We start from the raw sequence: 22,513 nt of genomic DNA, 5'->3' as shown, positions 1-22,513 counted from the left end.
TTGTAGCATACTTACGACAATTTAATGTCACTCCAACATTACTCGGAGGTGAGATTTAACATTTCCAGTCGAGAAATTCTGTGAATCATCAAAATGATAGACTCTAATGAGTGAACTCTCTGCTGAACTGTTAGGGGTGTAACACTGATTCTTTACATATTGGTGTAAAAATGTGCCAGGTTTTCCTGATTGTCTTAGATGCATGGGCATAAGTGAGTTACAATTTTATTTTATCCCCACATATCTCATTGAAAACCATATTCTAATGCAATTGTTTTGTAAAACACATTTTGCTTAGCTAATGCACAGATGTTTGAAGCAGTGAATCAAGAATTAACTTGAGTGAAAGCTTATTGTGACATCATAATAGAGCGGTTCAAAAACACAATGCTCTGTGACATATTTTATACACCGAAACTCAACAAAATAAGACGTAAACAACAAACAAAATGCATGGATTGCATTACAATGGGGGGTATTTGCGACCAAAGAACTGCAATCTCTACCCAGAGTTATTGTTCCACTTATACAAGGCACCTTGTGATTAGCTAAGCACAGCGTGTTTCGATTGGTCTTTGCTGAAATCATTTCGATCCACATTTTGCACAGAATTTTGTGCTTCTTTAAATCACTGTATTATGACAGTTCAATGTTTTTATGACACTGGACAAGGTGTGCAGCTAAGATTTCAAATGATAATTCAAATGATTGAAATAAAAGATATACTCTTCCGTGTTTTTGTATCTATTTATTAATATTTAATTATTTATTTTTAATTCTTATTTTATTATATTTTATAATTATTTTATAATTATCATTTTGTTGTTGGATTACCTGCTTTTCCCCACAGAGCAGTAGTTTTCATCCTAAAAATGTCTCATTTAATGTATCAACAAACACAAACCTTTCTATTTTGATAAAATTAATGCTTATCAAAAAGGATTTTATTCATTAATATTACTTATTATTTTCTATCCTTTATCCAAGAATCAGTGTTTTATAAAAAGAGGTTATACAGACTGTATATGTATTAAGTTGAATATTTAATGAACTAGGTTTCACTTTGTGTGTGTGTGTGCGTCTTCTTTCTTTTCTTCCACGACTTTTAAAGATATAATCATATCCTGCACTTATAAGAACCTGTTCAGGGGAAAGGAATTTTGTAAACAGCTTCATGTGTTTCATGTGTTATATCTACAACACAAGAGGCTTGTGATCATGTACAGAGTGTCCGACAGATGCATTAAATGTTATTGCATTTCAAAAATAAATTTTAATAAGAGTCCTTGCACAAGTCATCATTTCATTTTCAAATTGATGAAAGAGCTAGCCTTGAATAAAGGAAATGGGGGAAAAAAATTAAATTGAGTAAAAATCATACAATGAATGCTGAATTTGGAATGAAATTACATTGCTATCATGTCTACATGTATGATAAAAATAAAATCATATCTGCATTTAATGCATTGATATAGGGAGTCATGCTCTCTGTTTTTAATATTATCATCATGAAATTTCTCTCTCTCTCTCTTTTTACAGGAATATACACATTCAACTACTTATATTTTGTTGTTGTTCAAGAGGGCATGCTGCATTTGAAATTGTTTAACAAAATTAGAATTTGTGATGGTGATTTAAAAAAAGGGAGGGGGGGGGGGGGGAGGGATTACTGTGCGTACACGTTGAAACATTTTCTAACGACTGTAACTGAGGTATCTTTTCTGAAAATTTTGGTAGCCCTGAAAAGGGCTTTTTTTTATAAGCTTGGATGCAGACTGACAGGGATGCTCAGACTGCTTATTTCTTTGCTGCTGCCTTCTTGGGTGTCTTGGTTTTCTTGGCTGCTGTTTTCTTAGGAGTCTTGGCCTTCTTGGGTTTGGTTGCAGCCTTCTTTGGGGACTTGGGTGTCGCTTTCTTCTTGGGAGATTTGGCTTTCTTGGGTCTGGCTGGTTTCTTGGCTGCTGCTGCTGCCTTATTCTTAGGAGTCTTGGCCTTCTTCTCACCGGCGGGTGTCTTGGGCTTAGCAGCGGTCTTCTTAGGTTTAGCTGCCTTGGGTTTGGCAACCTTTTTGGCTTTAGGCTTCTTCTCGGTCTTGGGTTTTTCTCCAAGCTTGAAGGAGCCACTGGCGCCTGTACCCTTAGCCTGCTTGAGAGCACCCTTCTTAACACCATTCTTCAGGGCCATTTTCAGGTGAGCGTTGACGAAATTAGCATCGTTGCCCACTTTGTAGTTGGCCATGATGTACTTGAGAATGGCCTGTCTGGATGAGCCCCCGCGTTCCTTCAGGGCTGAAACGGCGGCGCTGATCATGTCTATGTACTTGGGGTGTGCAGCAGGCACTTTAGGCTTTGTGGCCTTCTTCTTAGCTGGAGACTTGGCTGGAGCAACGGAATCTGCCATGGCTACTTCGGGATAATGGTTTACTTCTCGGGAACAGCTGGGAATGAAAATAGCTCGGTCACTCGCACTTGCTGCTTTTGTTTACACCGAGCGCGGACCCCCGAGAAAACATCCAGTTCGCCGAGGTCGATGTACGTTCATGTATCGTGTGTTTCAAAAAGGGTATTTGCATCCGCGCTGCAACTCGGCAGATGGATTTGATCGCAAAATATAGGCAGAGTCCTAACCTGCAGTCATCTCTTTAACATGTTATCTATTTACATTCTTAAATTCTTTCTTAATACTGTGCTCAAATTCAGGAAAATGGGCATCTGAACCTTTGTCTCGGAACTTCTTGGTACGATAAAAGTTGAAAAATGTGCTTGAAACGACGATTATCAGTTACGATTTAAGTGAAAAATTTCAAGAGATAACTTTAAAAATGCCCCTTGAATCTTCAAGTCTTCCAGCTATTATCAATTCGCCCTCAAACTGCGAGAAATCAACACAGAAAGTGTGCCAAACGTGAGACAGTAGACGCATGGAAATATATATAATGACATCGAGATTCATTCAAAAGCCTTATTTTTGTCGTGGTTTTCTGATTCATATTTCACTGCAGAAGGCAACAATATAAGGAAAGGGGAACAAAAATTAACAAAAGGAAAAGACAGGAAAATAAATTAACGAGATGATTTACATTTAATAAAAGGTCCGACTTTAAAATTGAATTGCCCCAGTCTTAAACGGAAAACTGTTCTCCGTGAGCAGATGATATTCTATAACTTACAGCATACATGCATGCAAATGTCTTGTTTTGTTTAATATCATTTTATTTAATAATCATTTTGGCCGTAAAAAAACACAAAGACAATATATTTAGAAAGCAGCAAAATATATGACACGATTTTTTTTTCTTTTCACCTGGGGTATAACCTGGGGTATATCGGTCCAAATTATAGTGTAGTCAGAAAAGATTTTTATCACTTTTATTTATTTATTTTTATAATTATTACTATTATTAAACAAAATTCACATGGTAGATATACGTGTGCGTCTGATTTAGTTTATGAGGATGGACGTCTTTTCTCTCTATTGTTCAATAATTCTGAAAGATTTACATGTTACTTTAAATACATGTATTTATATACATAAATGTATAAACATTGATTAATTTGTATTTAATTGTTTAAAACTCAGAAATTCAAAACTCATTGATTTGCAGATTTTGCCGACGTTAAATATTCAACTGTGACCCCATTTTATCTTTGTTTTAAGAATGTAGGGAAAGGGCGTAATAATTACTTAAATTCTGTGCCCAATTATTCCCTTAAAAATTACACTGGACAATTTCAATTATTTTTCAAGGGCAACGGATTGATGTAATGATGTAAAATTGATGTACACCTGTTAAACTGTGTACTTATTAGGATAGGGAACTTAATAGAATTGTTGGCAATTATCAGAAGTTCTTCTCGTTTGTATGTAAAGTGTGTTTTCTTAAACAATAGTAGTCCATTCATGAGATTAAACTCATATATAGAATTTTAATTCCATTATGTGACGGCATGTATTATGTGTTTACTATTACAATAAAATTATTCATGTTTCGTTTCTTGGCGTCTGATCTTAGAGGCATCTTTTCGAAAAATTTGGGTGGCCGTGAAAACGGCCGTTTGGTATATACAAGTCGTACACAGACTTTTTACTTGCTGGCTGACTTCTGGGTCTTCTTGGGGAGCAGCACGGCCTGGATGTTGGGCAGGACACCACCCTGGGCGATGGTCACGCCGGACAGGAGTTTGTTCAATTCCTCGTCGTTGCGGATGGCCAGCTGCAGATGACGGGGGATGATTCTGGTCTTTTTGTTGTCGCGGGCGGCGTTGCCTGCCAACTCCAAGACTTCGGCGGCCAAGTATTCAAGAACGGCGGCCAGATACACAGGGGCGCCGGCTCCCACTCTCTCGGCGTAGTTGCCCTTCCTCAACAGACGGTGGATACGACCCACGGGAAACTGCAGTCCCGCACGGGATGATCGGCTCTTGGCCTTTCCCTTCACTTTGCCTCCTTTACCACGTCCTGACATCTTTGATCCGTTTTAATATTAAGAGTAGTTCAAGCTCAAAATTTCAAATCAACGAATAACTCTAAACACCCTTCGCCGCGCTATTTAAACACGCAGGCGGATTGAACTGTCCAGCCATTGGCCAAGCACGCTGTATCTGAGGGAACCAAGGCCGTCACCAAGTACACAAGCAGTAAATAAACTGCACACTTGCAGTCCACTCAAACAAAACGGCCCTTATCAGGGCCACACAAATTTTTCGAAAAGATTCCTTCTCTACAGTGTTGAGAAACAATGTGGTTGTTAACAGAAATGTATTATATTTTTAATGAAAACTCGACTTAATAAATACATAGATTTTATTTTCTCTAAGAGTGCCAATTCTGTGCTGTTATCAGTAAACCCAGAAACATTGGGAATCTAATGTGTTTTATTTTTTTTTATCAGTATTAGATACAAACTTGAAATGTTTCATTTAAAAGGCAAATTTGCTTTTTTAATTAAAACGGCAATGTACACAATAAAGTAAGGAAATATGTTGCTTCACCTATCTTCAGAAGAGAGGGGATAATACATAAAACATATTTGTAATAGATGTCTATCAAAAACCGACCCTAAAATAAGGCTTTAAAAATCTAATATGATGAGCAATCTGACACTCAAACTTCTAAAAATACTGGATTACGAACATTATATTTGCTCACTTATTACTGAACATACATTAAGTATTACACTAAAAGTTTCCATAATTTTTTTTTTTTTTTTTTTTTTTTTTTTTGCTCTGTGATAACTCTTTGAAAGCTAGCGGAGTTGAAATCTTAATATGCATGCAAATCTCGTGCGCATCTGCACATCTCTGTGTCTGACGCTAAGGAGGCCAAATGTGCATGTAAATCTCGTGCGGCGGCTGCCTGTGTGTTTGACGGCAGTGGGCGAGGACTATTAAAACTGGCATGGGAGTCCTCGTGTAATTTGAATGTATGTCTACATTTTTAAGATCTAAATCTACAATTTCATTTCACAACGAAATGCAAATGTAAGGAATCACTGTCTAGTCAGAATAATATGTCAGGGACATCAACCAAAGTGGTAAAACATGGGATAATTTATGCAAAACTAGACAGTGATTTCTTAAAAATCAATCTTGTTTGTTTATTTAGCCAAGGATGTGCATGTCTGCATGGTTATTGATAACAAACTAAATGGAAAATATAGCATATATATATATATTGTGTTTAGTTTTTGAATGAATGAATGAAAGGTTGTTGATGCGAATTTTGCATTCAGTTCGCTCACCCTGTGCAATATTATTATTAGATAATTATCTTGAGTCAAATAACCTACTAAGCCAATATCAATCTGGATTTAGAAAAGGTCATAGGACCAAGACAATATATTTGTATTAAAAACACTTGTAAACAAATATCTTTATGCAAAGAAACAGAATTTATATGTGTGTTTTGTAGATTTTTCAAAAGCATTTGATACTGTATGGAGATCCGCACTTTTATACAAATTGAATAAAAAGGGTATTGGTGGTAACTTTCTCAAACTTTTAACAGGAACAGGATATTATTTAATCTCGGAATAATTATTTATCTCGGAATTCAAGTAAATCATAATTTCAGGTGTAGTGCCTATATGTTACCTTAGTTTTTCTCGAAATATCAGTTTCCACTGTAGTAGATGTTGACTAAGTGGGTAAGTGTGTATATGGGTACCAAATATATCTAACTGAAATATGTTGACTAAGTGGGTAAGTGTGCGCCGTTTACAAAACACGGACAGGTCACGGAATCACGGATGCACGGAAATATAGAAAATAGTACAAATCACGGATTGTTTTTTGTACGGATGATAAATCTGTCCGTGCATCTCCGTACATTAAAAAAATCCGTGAGATCTATAAATAAAAATAAAACAAGTGAATAAATATTCACGGAATTTATTTATCGGGAGAAAATGTTACAATATTTAATAACAAAGATTTATATGATAAACTTATGAACTCTTACAATCCATACATTTGATGGTTTTAGACTTTCTAATTTGTTTTTCACTAAGTGTTGTATTTTGACATCGTGGATGAAACCACTGGCGACACTTAGTGCAATTAAACATGAATCCATGTTCAGGCATTCTGCACGTGCAGAACAACTTCATATCAAATGTAAACTCTATTGACTGTTGGCGTTTACACGGAGATGACGGAAATTTACGGAAAATTCCGTCAGTGATACATTTCATTAAATGGGGCCTCATTGCTTCAGTGTGGAAATGAGTATTCTCTGGAAGTCCACCGAAACATATCTCTACTGCATTTGCAATGGCATACAGTCCACAGTCGTTGCCATTTTTCTGGACATCAGAATTCATAAAGTGAACTGTAATGTTTTCCTCTGGAGAATGCATTATATTAGCAATGCTCATTTGAACGGCTGATGAAATTGAGTTTGACATTGCGCTATCATAAAGTTTAACGCACGAAGATGCAAATTTTACATTCATAGTTGTAAACATTATCCAGTGTTGACCACCAGTTTTAGGGTGTGTATTTACAATTTGAATAAAATTGTCAACAACTGGACGAAAGCACGGCTTTTCAGCATAGACACAAGGCTGAAAGCCGGCAATGAAGGGGAATTGTTTTTTTAGAATAGTTTGAGCAGCATCGATCACGGTATCGTCGAGCCATCCGTTATCTACGGTACCATTAATCCGACCAAGTGATTCATCCGTGATTGTTACACCCACGGATTCAACACTTGCACGGACATCACGGACATCAGCTGTTTCCTCTGTCACGGAATGGTCGTCTACTTCAAATTTTGCTTTTTTGCCAGCACTATCTTCAGGATATTCATATTCAACATCCCCAGGCCTTGGCTGCTTCCTACCTGGCTTCTTTTTACCACGGGCATTTTTCCGTAAAACTGTTAAGTTTACGGATTTTGTAGGCTCTGACGTGTCAACATCCATTCTTAGCGATAATTTTACCGACATAATATGACAGCAGTTGTTGGGAATAAGACAGGAACATTTTTCTTTTGGAAAGACCTGAACCGTATATAATTGTCCCGTAGACCCCATTACAACAAAACATCCCATTTTAGGAACAAACGAAATCCTGTCACCTAATATAATTTCTTTTGACTTTGCAATTTTTGTCAGGTTTGAGGATTCCGTAGATTCCTCTCGGTCATCCGTGAAGCAGAACTCTGAGTTTTTAATTGATTCTACAATAGACTTGTAGTTACGGACGGAATCTGAGTATTGTTTATATTCATCAAGAGAAATCTGTAAATGTTGGTATTCTGATTTAAGAGTAAAATTCCCTACACCAGCTTTGCCTCGTCTCACTTCACCAAGATAATATTGTTGTAAGAATCGAAAAGATAATACAACAGCATCTATTGGCCCTTCCTTCCAGTTGTTGAGGTCTTTCATTAACCAGTTAAAACCCTCACTTTGATTAGATGTTACACCATTTTCGGGATGCATTTTAACAAATTTTTCTACATAGGCTCGAGCAAAATGCTGTATTTTGGAGTGAACATGAGACTGGAAATATTCAACAAATCTTTGACTCCAGTTGCCTTTTCTTGATTCAATCTCGTGGTCAATGGCTTTTTTGTTGGGCATTCTAAGAATATTATATATTTCTTCAACATAAAAACTTGCATCTGATTTATTTCCACCAGATGAGAAAGTGTATCTTTCTATATCTTTCCTGAGATGACGCCAACACCCAACAATCTTCAGGTTTGTCTCTGCCTCAATGGCATTCAATATACCCCGTTCCATATCAATTGCTATCGGGATATTAGCCAGGTTAGTCTTGCAATATTTTCTTAGGATGTCGAAGACAAGCTCATGGTGAGACTGAAATTTACGTTCATGAACCATGAAGAGGGCAGGCAAAACGGGTTTTTCTTCAAAAGCTTGGTGTTTAAACAAAACAGCTGAAACATAAAAATCACCCATAGAGAAGGTAGTGTCATAGCTCAGGAGTTGTTCATTTTTACTGTTCATTTGGAGACTGTCATTCAGTTCTTTTAGCATTTCCTCCATTCCAATAATAGCAATTAAATCTGGAAATGTGGCAATGAAATGAACAAACCCCTTATCTTCATATGCAATAGCTTGTAAGTTTATTAAGGCATCTTTTGTTGGCCTTTCATCCGATTTGACTTTTTCTTTTATGTAGTGAATTTGTCGAACATTTCTTGGCATGTCCGTGATTTCCGCTTTCTCATCCGTGACAACTGATTCTTTATAAATTTTGTGAGCGCTTTTGTCACTGGTCTTTACATTTTCTTGAATTTTTTTGATCACGGAGGGTTTAATTCTCACGGAAATTTTTGTTTGTTTTGTACTATTTCCGTGCGCCTTTGGTTTTGAGAAAGATGCATCTCCAAGATAGTGTATCACGGCAATGTTTTTAAAGTTCGACGATAAAGGAACATACACTTCTTTCCTAAACCTTTTGTCTGTTATTCGTTTTCTCCCCTCCGTAGCAATATGCAAATAGTAATAATACTTTTTTAATTCTCCGGAGTTCCCTTTCACTTTCCGGGTTCCTTCACATGAAAAGCTACGTATAAGAAAAGAAAGAAAGAAGATAAGAGATAGAAAGAAGAGAAAATCGATAGAATAAGAAATATAAGAACAGTTGTTTTACAGCTATATATTTATTAATTATAAATCTTTGAAATATACCTATGTCCATCTGCAACCCAATCTCTGTTCTCCATTTCATTTGTTGGATGAAAAACATAAACTTCGCCACCTTTTGGGCGAAACGGCATTTGTGAATTATGTTCTTTATATAATATAATATTAAATGTTCAACATCTCTAACACTTAGGCTAGAGTGCCTATTCGAAATTATAGGTTGAACTTCTGTAGCTTTATCGTCATCCATCTCGCGCCAAATCCTAGCTCTATTTGTGACGTCACCGTGGATACCATTGTTACGTATACAGTAAAGCTATACGGATTTCCGTAAACTCTAAGTAAAATACTGATAATAATTACCGAATAACAGAAAAAATATTACATAAAACTTTATCCGTGATTTCTCCGTATTTTGTAAACTTATTTCCGTATTCCGTGCATCCGTATTCCGTGACTTATCCGTGTTTTGTCAACCTCCGTAAGTGTGTATATGGGTACCAAATAAATTTAATGAAATATTGCAAAGTTGTTGTTTTTAAATATTTTTTTTCATGTTTCTGTTCTCTTTTAATCTCAAATTTTCATTTTTTTTTTTTTAAATTATTTTTTCTGCAATAGTTTGGTATTGTGTAGTGAATCTGATGTTATGCTTTAGGGGTTAGTCAGTTTCCCATGCACAGCATGGACTAACCCATTTGCGCATGCGTTACTCTCGGGGGTTAGTCAGATTTCCATGCATCGCATAGACTAACCCATCTGCGCATGCCTCAATATTTACTCGCTAATCTTTGCATTTTCCTTCGTATAAGCGGCAATATTAAGTAATCCTTCAAAACGATCCGTCTTTTAATTAAGCTACAATCCCACCGTAATCGCTTAAGTTACTCCCGAGTCCGAAATATCTGTTGAACATAGTCAACAACGCTGTCGAGCTGTCCATGAATGAAGACTTAGAAATACTATCGCAGCAAAGAACAATACATACCGATTCGTATTCTCGATGCACACTGCAAACATTTACCATTATTTTTGACAATCGTGACATTTAAATCCAAAGAAATGATCAGAAATAACGCGGCGATGTAAACACTACCAACTTCCACCAACTTCCTAATGCAGACTACCACTGCTCCACGTCACGCTGTGAAAAATGACGTCACGGGTACATTGTTTTCCCGAACTTTTCCAATCGGCAATCCTCGGCTCCATGTGCGAGTTACGAGTCAACCGAGGAAGTCCGAGTGGAGAGCAAAATGGCGATTGAGCATTCTGCGTAATATAAGGTTTCCTGTCTTTGTTGTTCATCAGACGTACTCTACTTTTTTTGTAAAATGTTCTACTTTAACCAGGCAATTAAATATTACAAGGGGAAAGCGAAACTGGAAAGTCTTCAGTACAAAAATCGGTCTTTAAAATTACAAGATCTATGATCCGCCCACTTGTTTCACCTCTAGTTAAGAGGTGCATATTTAGTGTGCAAATCTTGAGATTGTAAGCTTTGGTGACGTCACGCTCTAAATTGCAGTGACAGGGAAATGATAGGAGAGGATAGAATTTTAATTAACATGAAACTTGATAAAAATAAATAAATAAATAACATTAAAACGAAAAGAAAAAAGAATTGCCCAAATTTGAAAATCGGGGGGGGGGGGGGGGGGGGGTTAAGGTTTTTTCACATTCTTCTGTTCGATCATACACATTTTGACTATTAAAAAAGAAAGTAAAAAGCTTGTCAGGATTTGTGTGTGTTGAAGGGGGGGGGGGGAGGTTTCGATAGATATTTTTTCTATAGTAAAAAAATATGGTTATATCTCAGTTGGAAAAAAGGAAAGGAGGCATTCCCCCACAAACCCCTCAGCCTGATGCAGTGTATATTTAAATGATTTAGACTAGTAATATCAAATCATAAAAAGGATACATTTTGTTTATAAATAAGCTAATTTTGCAGGTCTGTTGCCTTACCTGCTTTCCTGATTTACATGTATTTTTCTTTAGAAGACTGACCCCCCCCCCCTTCTCCGTAAGTGGATTTGATTCTGAAAGGGGGCTGGCAGATTTTTTTTTTAATTACGGTGTGTATAATTATAACGTTTACTTGCATGTCAGAACATCAGAAACTGAGAAAATTAAAAAAAAAATCGCAATTCAACTAAATGATTCTTTTCAGTTATTTATAATTGTGTGTCGTTTAATATTTTTATGGGTAATAATTGCTTATAATGCAATATTCAGCAACTTTTCTATATTTAACCTGCTTAATGGATATTGTGTAAATTATATTATACCAGTATTCGATGTGTTGGAACCGCGATACGTGTACATTATAACTGTACCAGAAATTTTATCAGTGTGTAGCACGGAATTTATATCATTTTCGACTGAACTCATTTTTTTATTTATCGGTCGAAGTGATATTTTTAAAAATTGAAAAACGGCTCATGAAAACAAAAGGGTTACATTTTCGATACCAGTCGGTGCATATTAGATTATAAAATAGGAAAAGGTGCTTCCAGTCCAGATTTAAAATGAAAAAAAAAATTGAAAGGGGGATCCAGCCCCCATGTTGGACATGGTACTGATGAATTCTAGTTTCATTCCATCGAAATCTACAAAAAACGGGAAGTCACGGTCTTTGACATAATTTTCCAAGGCTGATATGTCAATTTCGTCCACCGAGCATTTCAATTATTTATGACATCCATTTTGGATACAAATTATACACATTCATGTACCAATTTTTTCGATATATAAGATTTATTACTTTAATATTTTTTTAAGTGCATGAACATTTTATATAACGCTGGAACATCAGAAAATGATGACATCGCCATATATGTAGCTATAATTTTACTAACAAAAAACGTCTAAAATATATTTTAATTATGATATTTTAGTTATTTACAGATGAATTTTCTTATGCCACGTGTCAAAGATATCGTACGCGACGTCATGGTATTCCAACTCGGGTATACTATGACAGTGTTGTTGTGTTTGTAAATGATTCTGTGTATAGCTGTAGTGTGCATGCTTTATATACTTGTACTGTAACTCTGTCACTGTATCTTATGCTATGCCTAATCCTGCATACTCTGATATGAGCGTTGGTAGCAAAATAATTAAGCATAGCTGCTTCCGACTCTCTCTCTCTCTCTCTCTCTCTCTCTCATATAATCTCCTTCATATTAATTCATATTAATATTGCACTGTGATTGTCTTTATATGTAGTGTATGCACCCTCTGATCCTTAAACACCCTCTGTAGTATGCTAGCTAGCTTTGTAACATAACTGCATGGTGTGCGCTTTTGTGCTTATGCGTATGGGTCACTAACCAGTCAATCGAAGCACTATGGATACTGGGGGTTCTAGCTAGTGCTACAAAATGTATAGACAAAAAACATATATTGACGCAATCGTCAAAAATCGGCCGCAAACCCACTGGTCCTTTCAAAGAAGCAATTAGAAACTAGAATGCTTGATCTGTTATTAAAATATCTCACATTTATCCTGTGACATTGAAAATTTGCATGTGCCATTACAGTGTTTTCTTCAATACATGTACATTACAACATGTATAAACAAACTACTGCATAGTCCTCTACGTCTCCGTGCATAGTTTGGTACAATCCACTCTGTCGGAAGTTTGATGTTTTTAAAGTAGTTTTTACGTTTAAAGATTAAAACTAAAGTTTAAAATTTTCTTAACCATAGAGATATATAGCTTTACTTTAATAAAAACGCAAAAAATATGTAGGGTTCTTTGTTTGCTCTCAGAGGATGTTAACCCCCCCAAATTCCGTTTAGATCCACCACTACATTTCTCCTCTTTTGTGCGAGATGTAAAAGGCTTGGCATACTGTAAAACGCACTTTATCCTTGTCTGTTGGAGCAAAATCTCGTAATATTCTGTCTGATAATAATTGGTGATTTAATCATTTGGAAATTTTCATTTGGAAATGTATATATACATACACGACATTTTCAATTATATTCAACAAATCCTGTTTAAATAGAGAAAGTGAAATTGTTTACTAGTATACTTGTAAACTGTATAACGCGGTCTTTGCTTTAGACTATGCCTAACATGTGTGCTGTGTGGCAACTAGCTGCAGAACTGTAGCTCTCCGAATGACAGACAGGAGAGCTACAGTGCCACCCATTGAAAAAACTGTATATTTATTGCGTACAAAAAAGTGCGCTCAGTTCTGGGGTACCTGTAAAGTGCGAAATGAAATAGAAACGAAACGAAACGAAATGAAACGAAACGAAATCTGCCGAAACGAAACGAAATCTACCGAAACGAAACGAAATCTACCGAAACAAAACGAAACCTACCGAAACGAAACGAAACTAAACCTACTGAAACGAAACGAAACAAAACTTTCAGAATGTTTTTCAAATCATGGTATATATATGTACATATAGTTATAGATCATGTGTAACTGCATATGGTTTATTTTTACTTCATATGAAATTTATAAAGTTCAAACACCACAGACAATTGTTTCGCTTTAATTAAGTTCATTCATAGGCGTTGGGAGGAAATTGAAAGTAGGGGAGGGGGGGGGGGGGCTTGACCAAACCAAAAAGGTAAACCCAAATTTTCAATGCCTGTAAAATATATATCTTTGCCAAAAAAAGAAAGGGGGGGGCTCACCCTCCCCCGCATCCGACGTTTATGTCATATTTTTTAAATATAACACCAAATAATTTACCTTCTTAAAAATGACATCGTTCGCTTCGAGAGATTTTTTTCGTGTCAGTTAAATTGTTTCGGAATTGAATACTAAATACTCGGAAATCTCTGGTTTATCCTATGTTTTAAGATATTCGCAATACAACAGTACTGTGACTTTATTCCGACCCGTACATAAACGAGCCTTTACATGTAACACGCCAATTTTGATAGATATGTTGTATTTAGATAAACGAGGGCTGAAAATAAGAGTAAGACATAAAAAATAGAAAATACTGCACATATTGAAATTATACATGCAGTACGCTGTTGCATATTTGCAGCTGGCAAACGTGTAAATAAATCATTAGAACGAGAAGGGAGCATAATTTATCGGTAATTAAATTTTATATTAACAAGACTACTGCATGAACTAAATAAATTTTATTTGAAGTAAAATAAAAAGTCCACATGCAGTTAGTTACACATATATAATTATATACTAGTACATACCTTGATTTAAAAAAAAATCATTTTGATAGTTTTGTTTCGTTTCGTTTCGGCAGGTTTCGTTTTGATTTCGTCTTGATTTTGTTTCGTTTCGGTAGATTTCGTTTCGTTTCAGTTCGTTTCGTTTCTATTTCGTTTCGCACTTTACAGGTACCCCTCAGTTCTGTATTAATTCTTCCAAATTCTTATCTCAATTGCAAAAAAGCTAGATTTCAAAAAAGTCCTTACACCTCTATCACGTACTCTCGTAGTTTACATCTGTACGAAGCGTGTTGAGCCGAATTATCTTGCAAACCAAAATTGCAGTATGAATAGGTGAAATTTTCGATGATTTCAATTTCAGGGCCAATTATAAGGAATGTTTTGTTGTGGAACCAGTGAAAGAATATGTAAGGATGGTTACTATTTTGAGATGACAGTTTTTAAAACATAGAGAAATAAATCGAGAAACAGTGCACTTTTTTGTGCGCAATGAATATACAGTTTTTTCAATGGATGGCACTGTAGCTCTCCGGTCTGTCAAAAAAAAAAAAAAAATCGGAGAGCTACAGTTCTGCAGCTATGTGGCAACGCACTTTGAAAATTGATGTGGAATTATTATAAATTCCCGAATTCTGATACTTTACAATTCTGTTGTGTTGGGAAAGAACATGAGGAAGATGCATATACTTTCAACATTATGAAAAATATAAAGCAAATCGAACGCCTTTTTGTGCACAGGATCGATAATCCCCCCCTTTTTTTAATGAAAAAAATGTAAGAGTGAATAAAACCTCGAAAATATAAATTTCCCCCGTCAAGCACATCTATATGTCGTTATATGCAAGCAGATTGTACTTTTTCTCACGTTTAAAGAATGGCCCTATTCGGTATAATAAAAATACACAAGGTAAGAAACAAAAGTTGTAAACAAACGGGGGTTCCCCACTTCGAGACAGATTTCTAAGGTAATAACAGTGTTACCTACAGATTTCTAAGGTAATAACAGTGTTACCTATCATAATTTTTTGTTCTCATTGCATTAAAAGAAATACGATAATAGTTCCATTGAATTTGAAATTAAAAAGAAGTGTTTAGATGGCCAATACCCGTTTTATTGTCTTGCATGGATTTTTAAAAAGTTTGACACTTCTATGAATGACACTTAACTCTCTTTACCATCCTGTGTTCTTAAAAACAAATACATACAAATATTTCTAAGCGGCACGACTTTGACTAAATGATACAACACCCGCCGATGTTTTACGGTGAGCACCTTTGAGGAATGTTTACCTGGGTAGAACTCACGTGACTATAAGTATTTTAAATAATTTATTCCACACTAGGGTTCAACATAGGTCATACAGGTAAATAGCTCTCATTTGCTATTAAAAAAAAACATTGTATTTTTTGTACATTTTTAATATTCTAAGTACCAGCCTAATTGTGTAGAAATTTCCTACCTTCACACAAGTTTTATAAATGTATTATGCGTCTTTTATCATTTGCACAACGTTAGGTTTATGGTATACTAAAGCTTTGAAATGAATTACCATTCTCGAAAATCAAAAATGTTGGCTGACCCCTGTCACATTCTCTGGTTTTGTTCTTTGTATATTCGTGAATTTCATACATGTTGAATCGTACAGTTTAAACATCAATTTATGATTTGGGATGACAAATTTTGCTTAATTTGATTGTTTATTTTTTCACATTTTACCGGGGCCCATAAGTGCACTCGTTCCGCACATCTACATTACATACCTAGTGACCCTAAAAAGGTTTCACCTAGTTTACAAGAACACTCGCGGACAAAAAAAGTACCGGAGAAGAAAATTCAGAAAAAGAGTTGATCCTTACGTCGCGGGTTCGAATCCGAGCCTCGGAGGCCCCATGCTGCATGCAGTAGTTGCTGGCACGAAAAAGATCCCTCGCTGTTCAATGACCTATTACCTACAGATCTGTAGCTCTACGAAATATATATTGATAGACCGGAGAGCTACAGTGCCACCTATTGAAAAAAAAACCGTATACATGTATTTATTGCGCACAAAAAAGTGCGTAGTTTATCGATTTATTTCTCCATGTTTTTAAACTATAATATCAAAATATTACTAACCATGTATCTTTCACTGTTTTCACAACAAAACATGCCTTATTGCAGCCTGGAGGACCGGGCTGCTCTATACATATTCGTTTAAGTATTGGTATATTGGGATTGAGGTGGGAGAAGTTACCATTTTCAGAATTAAAGGTTTTCTGAACATTAAAAAGAATATTAATCAGAATTTTCTTTCCCTTTATAAATTACGAGATACACAGTATATTTACTTCCATAAATGAATCTGTAAAAATATGTAAGTATTTCAGATTTAATATATAAAGTTGCTTATCATTTACTATCGAAAAAATGACTGGTCCCCCTTTTTTTTTTAGAACATCGAATTTTACCTTTCGCATAAAAACGTACTTTACACAGTTCGTGTTTCTTTTCTTCAAGTGAAATGCATTCTTGAAAAGCTGATGTATGTCTGGTTTCGATGTATATTTTATGCAGCCAACATTTACTTGAAGAACTGATAAAGTTTGAAAGGGTATCGTTTTTGTTCGATTTTTATCCGACTATAAGTTTTCAAAATATTCTCGGCTATCGTCTCCATCATTTAGACGTATGCCTTTTTCACACATATCGAAGCGGTTTGATGATCAAGACCAATTTCCATTGTTTTCTTTATTTATTTCTCGGGCGACAATTGATGGTTACATGAATGTTTTCTTGTTGTTGTTATATGTAGCCCTCCTGGCCCTGAAATCAAGATCATCGAAAATTTCGTTTGTTTATACTTTCATTTTGGTTTGTAAGATAATTCGGCCCAAATGCGCTTCGTGTAGATGTCAAGTACGAAAGTACTTAATAATTGATAGAAGAGTAAGGAATATTTTGAAATTTAGCTTTTTCGCAATTGAGGTAAGAATTTGGAGGAATAAATCCAGAAACTAGCGCAACTTTTGTGCGCAATAAATATACAGTTTTTTTTCAGTGGGTGGCACTGTAGCTCTCCGGTCTGTCAAATTATTTTTTTCGGAGAGCTACAGATCTGCAGCTAGCCCTATATGTGACTGCCGAGTATTTAAGACAAAATTTGCAGCTCTCTGTCGGCAAGAGATGGCCTTTCCATAGGAATGAAAAATTCTTGAGAGAATCATCCCTATATACCCAGACTTTTCAGTTGGAGACCAGGGAGGGGGTGACCACCATTTTTCTAAACATGTTCAACAAAAGACTAGTTGCCCCCATCCCCTCTCACTTTTTGTTGCAGTGTAGTCATATAAGGGTCATGTACTTTGGTGTATGGGTAAAATTTGGTACTTAATTAAAGAAGTTGAATCACACCTTTTACCCAATAGAGTTTTCGAGTTTCAAGTTTTGTTTTTTTTTGGTTTGTCTATTTTTGTTTTCTCCGGCCTCCCCCTTTTCAAAAACAGTGCTACATCTTTAAATTCTAGGTGTATTCGCTGTAAAATTGAAAATATCAAGACGATATCGCACGTTTCTTTTTCTTTTTGCCTAAGGAATACTGAGTATTTTTTTTAGTTATTCTGGTGTCAAATACTGCGCTTACTAAAGATATTTCTTTATTGAAAAGTGATTTTCTTTACAAGATATTAATTCATATTTTCATTTTAAAAGATCGGGAGAAGTTTCTGGTATGACCCGGTCTAGCCTGGCCTTTGCAATTCATTAATTCAAAATACACTAGCTTCGTCCCCAGAATCACGCGACAGCGCGTGAGCAGTTAATATCGTAAAATAAAATTCAGTTCAGTTGAAGGTCCGAAAAAAAACTCAATGCATATACTAATAATTATTGAAATATTTTGACATTATTTATCAATAAAAATTGATTTCAATCATTCTACAAAAAACTTGAATAGAGTTATATTTTTCATCTCGGAGCTCCTCGGGTGGCTCGTCGAGGATTTGGCTGTTCTTTTCTTTTGTTTCTGCTTAAAAGCAATTCTTCTTGGTTTATTAATAATGAATCCGTTACTTTGTTCTCACTGTTTACAACATCCCATGTTTCATCTATTCTTAAAGCGATTTTCGCCGTATTAAAAAGGTTATTTCAAAGAATTTTTATGGCCATTTTAGGATTTTTTTTTTTTGGCTCAACTCTTCAATGTACTTTTTAAGCAAGAATTTTTATAGAAACTTTCTCATATATCAAATCTAAATCAAATTACAAATTTCAATTTTCAATAATTTTTTAAAACGCCGAATTCCAAAGAAATAAAGTTTATTTTACTTTTATTATGCAGACTATCAAAATGGCCGTAGGAACCGGGGGGTGGGGTAGGGGTCCCTATAATTTTGCCGCTATTTAAAACACTGTAGAAAACATAGCTTATATGAATGTTTGTGTTTTCCTATAATGTTTAATACATGTATTTTTTCATTTCATTTTATATTAAAAATCCAGATATAAACCCGGTCTACTTGATCCACGGATCAACGACTGAGCTGTACTTATCTGAGCCATAGATACGCAACCGACCATTAGTGTTATGGTTCGAACACATGTACTTGTGGACAGGAACCCCCCCCCCCCCCCGATATTCAACCCCGGGGCTTTTTGGACATTTTTTTTTCAAAAATTATATTTATTACACTTATTCATCATGTGTACAATATAAAAAAAATCCTCGAAACCCCTAAACAACTAAACATTATAAGGGTATTTATTTGTGGAGCGATTGTTTTGGGGTTTTGAGGATTTTTTCATATTTTCACGATTAATAAAAGTAATAAATATAATTTTTGAATAATATGTCCAATAAGCCCCGGGCTGAATATCGGAAGGAGGGGGGATGGTCCTGTCCAGAAGTACCTGTGGGTTCGAATCCACCTATTGACACACTTTAATATTTTCAATCTTTTACCCCGTATAAACAGTCAGTTAATTTGCTTATTAAGCAGTTTTTGCATTTTATTTCTATTTCTATTTTATAAAAGTCATTGAAATGCAGACAATAATTCTCTTAAATTAAACACAATCAAGTGGAACCATGTACCTCAATGTGAGCACACTTTGTTTGAGGACACGTATCATTAACTTAGTGTTAAGCGTACTGGATACAGGCGTCAAGGGCAAAAAAAAATTATGCCAAGTGCCCCCCACCCCCTCCAACCTTCCGGACGCCCATGATTTAAAACAGGGTAAATAACTCTGTATTCAGTATTACGTTTTTGGCGTAGCACTAGCTAGAACCCCCAGTTTTTCTGTGCTGAAAGTGACTGGTTAATGACCCATGCAGTGATGCACAAAACCGTTCACCATGCAGTTGTATTACAAGCTAGCTAGCACACAGCAGAGGGTGATTAAGGATCAAAGGGTGCATATGCTACTATAGCAAGCAAGCGTGCAATGTGTTAGGATAAAAAGATATGTGACTAAATTAAAGATATGTGACTACATTAAAGATATGTGACTACATTATATAGCAATGAAACATTCATGCATTAGACACACAGAACACCAGCTACAAACTACAATAAATGATTCTTTCTATATCTACTAGTATTTACATTACATCAAGATGCTGGTACTAAACACACATCGATGAGAAATTTGAAGATTTGCGCGGATACTGTATGGGGACGACCATGTGATTCTGAAGGGGGTGGGGTAACAAATTTTTCCGAGTCATATTACATATAATTCTTTTACAGATTATCGATTTCTAATAAGATTAGGACATATTATTTATTTCCTTCTTCAACGAAAGAGTCTGACAAGCAAAAAATATATATATTAAAAAATAATAAAATAAATGAATAAATGAAAATAACAAAATTAAAGTCGAAAAAAAAAAAACCGTGGGGGAGATAATCAAGGAAAGATTATTTTTTTTATTGTCAATCTAGGACAGATTATTTATTTTAGACAGTGCCTCCTTTACTTTTTTAAAGATACCTTAACCATATCTTTTTACTCTATGTCTATAGAAAATGTCCATGAAACCTTACCCCCCCCCCCCCGTAACACACACAAAGCCTGACAACCTTTTTGTTTTCTTTTTTATAGTAAAAATATGGGCATGTGTATGAACAGAAGAATGTGAAAAAACCTGAACCCCCCCCCCCCCCCCCACCTCCCAAGATATTCAAATTTGGGCAATTCTTTTTTTTTTCTTCTTCGTTTTAATGTTATTTATTTATTTATTTTTATCAAGTTTCATGTTAGTTAAAATTCTATCCTCTCAAAAACGATGTTATATGCCTGTGCATTTTTTTTATGTATGCCTATCATTTTCCCTGTCACTGCAATTTAGAGCGTGACGTCACCAAAGCTTACAATCTCAAGATTTGCACACTAAATATGCACCTCTTAACTAGAGGTGAAACAAGTGGGCGGATCATAGATCTTGTAATTTTAAAGACCGATTTTTGTACTGAAGACTTTCCAGTTTCGCTTTCCCCTTGTAATATTTAATTGCCTGGTTAAAGTAGAACATTTTACAAAAAAAGTAGAGTACGTCTGATGAACAACAAAGACAGGAAACCTTATATTACGCAGAATGCTCAATCGCCATTTTGCTCTCCACTCGGACTTCCTCGGATGACTCGTAACTCGCACATGGAGCCGAGGATTGCCGATTGGAAAAGTTCGGGAAAACAATGTACCCATGACGTCATTTTTCACAGCGTGACGTGGAGCAGTGGTAGTCTGCATTAGGAAGTTGCTGGAAGTTGGTAGTGTTTACATCGCCGCGTTATTTCTGATCATTTCTTTGGATTTAAATGTCACGATTGTCAAAAATAATGGTAAATGTTTGCAGTGTGCATCGATTATACGAATCGGTATGTATTGTTCTTTGCTGCGATAGTATTTCTAAGTCTTCATTCATGGACAGCTCGACAGCGTTGTTGACTATGTTCAACAGATATTTCGGACTCGGGAGTAACTTAAGCGATTACGGTGGGATTGTAGCTTAATTAAAAGACGGATCGTTTTGAAGGATTACTTAATATTGCCGCTTATACGAAGGAAAATGCAGAGATTAGCGAGTAAATATTGAGGCATGCGCAGATGGGTTAGTCTATGCGATGCGTGGAAATCTGACTAACCCCCCGAGAGTAACGCATGCGCAAATGGGTTAGTCCATGCTGTGCATGGGAAACTGACTAACCCCTAAAGCATAACATCAGATTCACTACACAATACCAAACTATTGCAGAAAAAATAATTAAAAAAAAAAATGAAAATTTGAAATTAAAAGAGAACAGAAACATGAAAAAAAATATTTAAAAACAACAACTTTGCAATATTTCATTAAATTTATTTGGTACCCATATACACACTTACCCACTTAGTCAACATATTTCAGTTAGATATATTTGGTACCCATATACACACTTACCCACTTAGTCAACATCTACTACAGTGGAAACTGATATTTCGAGAAAAACTAAGGTAACATATAGGCACTACACCTGAAATTATGATTTACTTGAATTCCGAGATAAATAATTATTCCGAGATTAAATAATATCCTGTTCAGACATGTATTCGAACACATACTATTCTTGTAAAAAAGACAATCAAATGAGTGAGAAATTTAAAGCAAATAGAGGAGTCAAGCAAGGTGATAACAGTCCAACACTTTTTAATATTTTTGTTGATGATTTTGTGAATTATTTCAAGAATGTAGTACATATCCTGCTTATCTAGATACTATGCCAATTAATCATATGTTTTTTGCTGATGATCTTGTCCTTGTATCAGAATCAGAAGTTGGTCTACAAAATTGTATAGATATTTTAGGAAAATATTGTTCAGACTGGAAATTATTAAATTATTAAATCAAATTTTCCTGCAAATGTTAATTTTTCTGCTGAAATTATGTTGAAATTATATCAGTCAATGATAATACCAATTATAACATATGGATCTGAAATATGGATAACTGACTTTAAATGTGATTTAATGTCTTCAGACCAGTTTCCTTTTGAAAAAACACAGCACTTGATATTTAAAGATATACTAGGGATACACAGAAAGGCATCAAATCTTGCTGTTTTATGTGAGTTGGGTCGTTTTCCTTTGTACTATTTATGTTATGAATATACATGTATGTTAAAATATTATATGAGACTGAAGGAAATGGAATGCAACCATGATTATAACAATTATTTAGTGATATCTGCATTTAAAGAAGACAAAAATCCT

The 22,513-nt window shown here is 35.3% G+C and overlaps 2 protein-coding genes across 2 annotated transcripts; both read right to left on the bottom strand.

Annotated features, from left to right (window-relative positions):
• Positions 1 to 1,663: 1,663 nt before the first annotated feature.
• Positions 1,664 to 2,678, bottom strand: LOC134275504 (histone H1-delta-like). The gene has a single exon (XM_062757784.1). It carries the CDS (start codon positions 2,398 to 2,400, stop codon positions 1,798 to 1,800), a length of 603 nt encoding a protein of 200 aa, XP_062613768.1. The 5' UTR covers positions 2,401 to 2,678; the 3' UTR covers positions 1,664 to 1,797.
• Positions 2,679 to 4,059: 1,381 nt separating this feature from the next.
• LOC134275505 (histone H2A) lies at positions 4,060 to 4,465 on the bottom strand. The gene has a single exon (XM_062757786.1). It carries the CDS (start codon positions 4,463 to 4,465, stop codon positions 4,085 to 4,087), a length of 381 nt encoding a protein of 126 aa, XP_062613770.1. The 3' UTR covers positions 4,060 to 4,084.
• Between the last annotated feature and the right edge of the window lie 18,048 nt (positions 4,466 to 22,513).

Source organism: Saccostrea cucullata, unplaced genomic scaffold (assembly GCF_032062105.1).
Source record: "Saccostrea cucullata isolate Sc308-1 unplaced genomic scaffold, CSIRO_AGI_Scuc_v1 ctg7051, whole genome shotgun sequence".
NCBI lineage: Eukaryota > Metazoa > Mollusca > Bivalvia > Ostreida > Ostreidae > Saccostrea > Saccostrea cuccullata.
Note: the sequence above shows the minus strand (reverse complement) of the source record. Positions and strands in the feature narration are given on the sequence as shown.

Bases quoted from the DNA above. Each gene is read 5' to 3' on its own strand.
- LOC134275504 (XM_062757784.1), bottom strand. From the start codon at position 2,400: ATGGCAGATTCCGTTGCTCCAGCCAAGTCTCCAGCTAAGAAGAAGGCC.
- LOC134275505 (XM_062757786.1), bottom strand. From the start codon at position 4,465: ATGTCAGGACGTGGTAAAGGAGGCAAAGTGAAGGGAAAGGCCAAGAGC.